Source organism: Miniopterus natalensis, chromosome X (assembly GCF_054644295.1).
Source record: "Miniopterus natalensis isolate mMinNat1 chromosome X, mMinNat1.hap1, whole genome shotgun sequence".
NCBI classification, from domain to species: Eukaryota; Metazoa; Chordata; class Mammalia; order Chiroptera; family Miniopteridae; genus Miniopterus; species Miniopterus natalensis.
In genome coordinates this window covers 49,089,169-49,098,150 of record NC_142103.1, presented here as the reverse complement: position 1 = coordinate 49,098,150, position 8,982 = coordinate 49,089,169, and the positions used below count along the sequence as shown (strand labels likewise).

General features: G+C 36.9%; 1 protein-coding gene across 1 annotated transcript; it reads right to left on the bottom strand.

Moving 5' to 3' along the window:
- Window positions 1-301: 301 nt before the first annotated feature.
- ITM2A (integral membrane protein 2A) lies at window positions 302-8,163 on the bottom strand. Its single transcript, XM_016213214.2, has 6 exons — window positions 7,887-8,163; window positions 2,680-2,811; window positions 1,909-2,106; window positions 1,580-1,690; window positions 1,215-1,365; window positions 302-1,061 (listed from the first exon to the last, which is right to left on the bottom strand). Exons 1-6 carry the CDS (start codon window positions 7,995-7,997, stop codon window positions 973-975), a joined length of 792 nt encoding a protein of 263 aa, XP_016068700.1. The 5' UTR covers window positions 7,998-8,163; the 3' UTR covers window positions 302-972.
- Between the last annotated feature and the right edge of the window lie 819 nt (window positions 8,164-8,982).

Sequence of the window (8,982 nt, the reverse complement as noted above, 5' to 3'; positions counted from 1 at the left end):
TAGTTCTTAGTGACCTACCATAGCTGTATATGGCTATTTTCTATGAAAAAAGTTTGAAATTGCTATGGAAGCTCTCACAAAAAGTTAAATTTACATGTAAGCCAATTATGGGGTATTTATAAAAGAGTACTTGAAATAATATCAAAAAGAGTAAAATATATGATATTATAATTTGTAAATGGCGGAAGTGGGAGTAAGGGGAGAATTAAGCTCATAATTTTAGATCTATTGCAGGTACACCAAAGACAAAAAAGTAATGTTAATTGTTCACACTAAGTATACCTTTAGTGAGAAACAGTGGTTGAATGTGGTAAAATTTATTATAGGGTTGTAGAATTCATACAACCTAAATTTCTTGCAGCATTCAGGACTTCTACAGTTTTGTGGATTTCACAATACAGATATCAGTGAGAAAAAATCACTGCATTAGTAAAAATGATTTCTTTATGAAAATTTTTCACATATAAGTCATATCTATTACTGAGCACCTAACAGAAATGCAAAGATGTAATTTCTAAATTCAACAAAGTTGCACAAAATAAAACAACAACGATAAGATATTTGACATGCTTTACAAAAAATGGTCAAAAACAAATGTAAGTATTTAAATTTAAAAATGCTCTACCTTATGAATGAGTGAAGAGCTTACTTAAGAAAGAACACAAAGGATGGAATTTATTGTCAGGATACTAGCTGACATAATTCATGCTGTTTTCAGAAATCTAAACCCTAAAAGTTTATAAGAAAAACATAAGAATTATTTAATTTCAGTTGTAAACAAGCAATGTCAATTAAACTAAAAATTGACAAGAGCTTGTAGTCTTTAGTAGGGTTATCCCCCTTTCATTTTAGTATAAGAAACAGAGTAAATGCATGAGTAAATATCTTGAGTATCCCATACAATTTAATGTTGAAGTCATATTGCAAATTTCTGACTTCTTATTACTAAGAATACTCTTTTTTTGTTGCTTCTCACTCTTGACAGATCTTGGTCTCAACAATAAATTCGTTGGGGAAATGTCTAATCTTCCAGCACTTATCAATGGCACGTTTATTGAAACCTGTGAGGAAAGGCACACCAAAAAGTGGCTGTTAGTTTTTTGTGTGTAATGGAAAACATATCTAGATTTGCTCTCCACTTTTCCCCGTACTCCACCCTCACTCTCCTTCAGTGTCCCAATAACACAGGGTGAAGGAAAGAATAAATTGCTTACCCAGCAATAGGTCTCTTCTACGAAGGCGGAAGGACTTGCGGTTGTTGCAAAGTTGATAAATAAAGATGCCAAGGTTACTAACATCATGAATCTCCTCCACAGCAACCAAGTCTTCACGAACCACGTAAGTGTGAGGTAGGTATTTGCCACTCTAAAAATTTAAAAAAAGACTAAAGTGAGAAATCCTTGAAAACACTTTTTGAAATAAATGATTTTTAGAGCAGTTTTAGGTTCATAGCATATTTTTTATTTGAAAATTATTTCAATGAAATGGAATGTTTTGGCTCAAATCATTATTTTTTTTTTAAAAAAAGCAAAATTATTTGGAAATGCTTATATAAAAATTTGACATCTCAAATACATACTGCCAGTTTGCCAAAGAACTCCACCAGATTTTTTGGAGGCATAACAATGGAGGTATTCAGAGGCATCAGATAGCAGTTCCCCAACAGCAAGTCCAGGTAAGCAGTCATGCCCTGTTAGGGAATGGGGAAAAGGTATCAATGCTGCAGATTTTCCTAATACCATTAGAACAAACAGTTATATTTGTTCAAAATCAACTGCTGTGTTTTTAATAACGAACAAAAAAAACTTTGCTGCAAAAAATTTATATTTATGAACAGATTTAATATTTACCAATGAACTAAGAAAAAAATAGAAAATTCACGAATACCTATAAGAATGAGAAACTCACCTTTTCAAAGTCATGAATAATTGCTGCAGGGTCACTATCAGAGAAACTGGGGACAGGCACATCAATGATGGCAATGTTGTCATCCTCTCTAATATCAGCCTCCTCAGTCACAGGCAGGAAGTAGGGCTCTCCCCCTTGAAGGGAATTTTCTGGGTCCTCAGAATCAAAGAAGCACATTTCTCCATGATAGATGGTACTCTAAAAGACAGAAAGGAAGAATTAAAACCTTCTAATATGCAACATCATGACTTTTCAATAATTTCTCATGGTAATATCAATTCATTGTACCATTTGACAAGGTGAGGACTGTTGTTTTTTTTTCCTATTTATTGAATTTATTGGGATGACACTGGTCAACAAATTAGACAGGTTTCAGGTGCACAATTCTACAATACATTGTCTGCACATTGCATTGTGTGTTCACCATTCCAACTCAAATCTCTGTCTGTCATTTATCCTCCTATACCCTCCTTCCCCTCCACCCACCTCCCTCACCCTGGAAATCACTGCACTGTTGTCCATGTCCATGAGTTTTTTCTTTTTTTCTTTTCCTTTTTGCTCAATCCCTCCAACCTCTCACCCCCACCCAGAAGGTGAGTACTGTTGAGTACAGTTATCACCATGAAGAGTAATCAATTTAATAAACTAAAGGTAACTTGAAAACTTTCCCTAAATTTTCATTTCTCTGGTAAAGAACACAAAATTATTTAAGTTGCTACTAAATGTATAGCAATTAGCAATCCAAATTATAAGAATTATAATTATTATTACCTTGGGCATGAAGTACTTATAAATGCAGGCTCCACCAACAATAAGTCCTGCCAAGATGAATGAAAGGCCTAAGAGTGTAAGCATGCATCTCCCAGAGGAGCCCTCTTTTTCCTGGGTAACAACTCGAAGCTCCTATTTATTAAAAAGCAAAAACAAAAAACAGATTGCACTTTTAGACACATAGTTGTTATTGTGTACAATATACCTCTCTTGAAACCCAAGTTACTTTTTTTTTTTTAAATCCTCACCTTAAGATATTTTTTCCATTGCTTTCAGAGAGAGTGGAAGGGAGAGGGAGAGAGATGTGAGAGAAACACATTGATTGGTTGTCTCCTGCAAGTACCCTAACTGGGGCCAGGGATCAAACTAGCAACCAAGGTACATGTCCTTGACCTGAATGGAACCCAAGATGCTTCAGCCCAAGGGCCAAAGCTTTATTATTTTATTTTATTTTATTTTATTTTATTTTATTTTATTTTATTTTATTTTATTTTATTATTTTATTTTATTTTATTTTATTTTATTTTTTTAATATATCTTTATTGATTTCAGAGAGAGGAAAGGAGAGGGAGAGAGAGAGACAGAAACATCAATGATGAGAGAGTCATTGATCGAGCCCGCAACCTGGGCATGTGCCCTGGCCTGGAATCGAACCCTGATCGCCTGGATCCTAGGTCGATGCTCAACCGCTGAGCCACGCCCAGCCTGGCAGGGCCAAAGTTTTAACTACTGAACTAAAACCGGCTAGGGTAGAACCCAAGACATTTTTATTTATTTATTTATTTATTTATTTATTTATTTATTTATTTATTATTTTTTTAATTTTATTTTTGTTTAAAATATTACAGATGTCCCTTTTTCTCCTCAATGACCCATTCCACCCTGTTCCTTCCCCCTCCCCAGTCCCTCTCCCCACCATTGTCCATGACCTTGGGTTGTGTATATCTGTATATAAATTCTTTGGTTACTCTCTCCCCCTCCACTCACCCACCCTCCTCCATCCCTCTGACATTCATCAGTCTCATCTATGCTTCCATGTCATTGAATCTATTCTGTTCATCAGTTTATTAAGTTCTTTAGGTTCCACGTATAAGCAAGGTCATGTGATATTTGTCTTTGGCTGCCTGGCTTATTTCACTTAGCATAATATTCTCCAGGTCCATCCATACTGTCCCAAAGGGTACCAGATTCTTCTTCTTTACAACTGCATAGTATTCCATGGTGTAAATGTCCCACAGCTTTTTTATCCACTCATCTACTGATGGGCACTTGGGCTGTTTCCAGATCTTAGCTATTGTAAATTGTGCTACTATGAACATCAGGGTACATGTATCCTTTTTGATGAATGTTTCAGGATTCTTAGGATACATTCCCAGAAATAGACCCACGCCATTATGGTCAGTTAATATTTGACAAAGGAGGCAAGAGTATCCAATGGAGTAAGGACAGTCTCTTCAATAAGTGGTGTTGGGAAAATTGGACAGATACATGCAAAAGAATGAAACTAGACCACCAACTTTCACCATACAAAAAAACAAACTCAAAATGGATAAAAGACTTAAATGTAAGTCATGAAACCATAAAAATCTTGGAAGAAAACATAGGCAGTAAAGTCACAGACATCCCACGTAGTAGACTTTTCACTGATACATCTCCTAGGCCAAGATATTTTTAGATGTCAACTTAGCTTAAAAAATTTTCAAGACAATTTCCGATGCTTAACAGATGTGAAAATCTCTAATTATATTTATCTTCCTTCTGGCTTTTCCAAACCCAAATATAAGTATAATATAGAGTTATTTCAAAATACTTCTAGAATCAGCTGAAATAACTATTTATTTTTGGATTGTTATTCTCTTTAAATAAATGGAAGTTGTTACTTTTGGGATTTGTACAGTGATATAATCACTAACTTTCAGGCATACAATTATATTTCTTTATTATTTTTTAGAAATCAACTTTGTTTGTCAACTTAAAAGTGAATTAATATCCTTTGATTTATTAACTGATTTTCAGAAATCTATTTTTTAAATTAAGTTCTATAGGAAGGGTTCTATAAGGAAGGTATATGCCATTTTCTCCTATTTCAGAAATTAAAATATTGATGGTGATATACATTTCATAATGTTCCTAATTTTAATGAAAAATTAAGTTTCCTAATGTCACTCAATGTTCTATATTTGTGCATTGCATGAATGAAATAATGTTTTCCAAGTTCTGGGTAAAACACTAGATTCTAAAGTACAGCATTTGTCATAGTGAGATTAAAAGCTCTGTGTGTAACAGTGACTGTAAAATTCTGTTAAATTCATAATTTGTTTAAGAATTGGAACAAGAAAGAACCAAAACAAATGAGTAACCAATTAACTGTACTTTTCCCAGGGAGTGGACCAAGGAGTCCTCCAGTCACATTCTTATATGTCACAATATGCCCAGAAATGTTATTACACAAGGGTAGAATAAATGAAGTCAGAAATCTAGTAATTGGTAATCAGAGACTAAATCATGCAGACTGGTACGTAAATAGAATTGTTTCAAGTTTTTCAGACCATTAGCTTTATTCTTTTTTATTTTTAACCCTCACTGGAGGATATGTTTATTGATTTTACAGAGAGAGGGAAGAAGAAAGAGAGAGAAACACTGATGTGAGAGAGAAACGTCAGTGGGTTGCCTCTTGTACAAGCCCTGACCTGAGAGCAAACCCACAACCAAGGTATGTGCCCTGATGGGGAACTGAACCCACAACATTTTTGGTGTACAGGATGACATTAGCTCTATTCCATGACAACTACTGTAATATATAGGGCCTGATTAACTTTCAATTAATGGTGAAAATAAATGCATGGATTCTCAGGAGAGGTAATCATTTGATAATTTGTCAAGCAATGATTTTTGTTTTAAATTCAAAGAAATTTGGTATTCACATATTCTTACCTAAATTTATTTAAAATCAAACCTGCCATTAATAGTCTAGAAACTTTGAAGGCTTTTCTTTTTCCTAATAATTTTCAGGAATTTTTAATTATTTTTATTTAAAAATCTAACCTAAGATTAGCATTACAAGATAGAACTATATATTATGATTGTGAATTACTGTAATCTAGAGCAAAAGTATTAGAAATTATATTTTGGATGATTAAATTGAGGTCCAGAAAGACTGAATGACTTAGCTATAAGTAACAAAGTGCCTTAATTTGAAATTCTCAGAGAAATGAATTCCTTTTATTTTCTTGTCACTGAGATATGAAAAGAGCAATTTGCACTGCAAATTCATTTCTCCTTCCAGTACTTCATGGCATTTTTTAATTAAGCAAAGTCTAAGTAGTAGAGTCTCAATTTCATAAAATTTCCCACCATGCTAGGAATAAAGATTTATTTTCATTTAAGTTTGTTGAGCTTCAGGGTGGTGGAGGTTGTCATTTACCATAGCTAATTTCTCTCTGAACTGTATTTTAAAGTTATGACTGCTGACCTACTATTTTGTTGTGCTCAATCTCTGATGATCTGATTAATACATCAGAATATAATTTGTCAAATATTAAATCAATGTCCTATAGTGGCCAGATCAGAATCCTGTGGGAGCTTCTCCAACATCTATCAGAGAAATATAATTGTAGTGAAGATGCTCATTTTTGTTTATTCCTCATCACACCACAGGCCTGGCAGAAGTAGTACTTCCATATTAACTGAATCCAATTACAAGTCATGAAGTTTCGGTGGTGAGGGAAAAAGGGAATTACTGTGTGGCTATATTTAACTACTGACATCTAATTAGATCTCCCAAAAATTTGACCATGTTTCACTTACAAAGTAAGGCAATTACATATTTGACCTGTCATTTAATCAAAACCTCAACAATGCAAGGGGGTGCAACTTTTGATTTCTGAAATACTAATTCACAAAAGCTAGCTTGATTGCTGGAATAAATATTGAAAGTTTCCGTGATAAAAATTCTGCATAAACACATTAGCATTTCAAATTGTGTGCATAATAAGTTTTACCACATGGGTTCTGGATTCACTCAAAGTACTTTTCAGATCTCCACTCTGAGCACAAAAGTTAAAACTTTATGGAGAGAACAAGACAAGTTAGGGCAGATCTGCAAATTTCTATACTGTACAGATGTTATAGAAGAAGAAAATACAATTCTGCCTTTTAACATTGAGATTTTACTGAGGAAAAGGAGGAATAGTTTTCAAACCCTGAAAACATGTTAGATTTTTAAAAGAAATATAAATTTGACCAAATAAATAATGGTTAACATTTTTTAGGGGAGTAACTTCCCCAGTTCCTGGCAATGCTAGAAGCTAAAATTACAAGGTTGGACCTGTGACAGATCTCTCTATGGGGGAGGAGAGCTAGAGGGGATATTGCTCAATAAAGAAGTACTAAAAGAAAAAAAAAATTTAAAAAGAAAACCCTCAAAAAATTTTTTTATGCAAGAGTGGTTTTATTGTTTGTTTGTTTTTTTGGAAATATCACTCTGAAAACTTACAAGACTCTTGTAGTAAGAGGGCACAGTGAACATCCCAAATTCTAACGAAAACCAACCTAAATTTTGACAGCTCCTAGCAAATGTTTAACACTCCTTATGTATGACCAGGGAGAAACTGAAAATACACAAGGGTGGACACAAACACACACTTCCGCAACATATCGCTTCCTCATAGGAGCCCTTGGTCCACCCCACAGCACCCCTGCAAACATTCATTAATCCTAGAAATACTTATATACACAATCAAAGGGAAAAAAGAAGAGTTAAATCTCTTGCCCTTGATGACTCTGTCAGTTCCGACCCTATAGAAGCTGTGTGGGTCCCTGGAGCTGGGGACTGGGCTGTGTGCCTCTCATTGATCCCCAGCCCCTTACATGTTCCCCAGGAGAAAGTGACATTGGGTCCCAGGGGTTCTCCTCAAACTTCCTCCAACATTGCTCCTATACGTACAGCGTGAGTTGGAACTGAAGGAACCTGCCAAGACCTGAGGGATGCTAAGGGGTGTGGGGCACAGCAAGCAGAAGGTGGAGAGATTAGACAGATCAGGGACGACTGGACAAACCTCAAAGACAGCACAGAAGGGACTTCTCTGGAGCGCAGGGGCAGCTTTCATTTTGTCTTCTATCACTTTCCCCTTTCTTTCCCCCTAAACAACCCCTTTCCCACTGTCCCGACCCTAGAAGGCAGTCAGGAGTGAAGTGGGGACCGATACCTTGCCGGTCAGGATCTGAGCTCGGACCGTGCGGCTTACAAGGGCCTCCACGTCTTGCCGTGCCTCCTCCTTTTGCACAGCGGTCGGTGTGTTGAAAGCGATTTTCACCATGGTGAATCTTCTGGCTGCGCGGTAAGGCGCGGCTCGAATCAACGTCCTGGGCTGCAGGTTGGAAAAGGAGAAGATCGCGCTAGCCCTAGTAGCACCTACTTTCCCCCTCCTTTGCCTTCTGCTGCTGCAAGCCCAAATCTGGGGATACTTATGATGCAGTCTCAAGCTGGGTGGGAGTTCGTGGGCGGGCACAGGGAGGGGCCAAGGGAGGAGCGGGATGGAGTCCAAGTGCTGGGATCGGAGTGGGGGTTGTCTGTGAGGGAAGAGGAGAGCTCCGTATCCTGTTGGGGCTACACTGCCTCACCTGCACTCCAGGCAAGTGCCCACCCACTCCTTGCTCCCTCAGATAAGAACAAGAGAGAAGGAACTCTGCTTGTCCGGTCTTTCTGCCTCTGTCCAGGTCACAATAGCCTCTGACCCTTGATTCTGTTCTCCCAAACTCAGGCCTGGACCCCGGTGGGGCCGGGAACTCTAACTTGGCAGAAACCCAAGCTTTCTCAGCTCTGCACGCACCCAGATCCCAAAAGCACAGTTCCATGACTGTTCTGTTCCTTTATAATACCTTCCCTCTAAAGAACATTTAGAGGCCAGTTTATAGTTACTTGGTTTCTTCTCTCAACATTTTTTTTTTTCTTTCTTGGCATTTGCTTTGTAATTTTAATTTCCCAAATTACAATAATGCTAAATCAGAAATATGCAACCTTTGCCTCCTCCAATTCCCATTTTGCAGGCAAGACATGATGAGACACAGAAGAGGGTGGAAAGCTCATAGTGAATCCCTGAAATAATCCAGATCTTTTCACACTCCCAGGTCAGGGAAACCAGAGTAAGAATTCAGCCCAGAGCTTGTTTCTTTTCAGCCATCAGCTTTGAAAACTGCAGGAAAAAAAGCAGGGTTATGAATGTACCTATGTGTTTAGGGATGTGGAAGTGTGGGTAGAGAATACAGAATTTAGCTAGATGCTAACCCAGCTCTGGTGGGAAA

Bases quoted from the DNA above. Each gene is read 5' to 3' on its own strand.
- ITM2A (XM_016213214.2), bottom strand. From the start codon at position 7,997: ATGGTGAAAATCGCTTTCAACACACCGACCGCTGTGCAAAAGGAGGAG. The intron at 1,366-1,579 runs GTATGTATTTGA...TTAAATTTTTAG, and splicing joins AGTTCTTTGGCAAACTGGCA to AGTGGCAAATACCTACCTCA. The intron at 1,062-1,214 runs GTAAGCAATTTA...CTTTCCTCACAG, and splicing joins TAGAAGAGACCTATTGCTGG to GTTTCAATAAACGTGCCATT.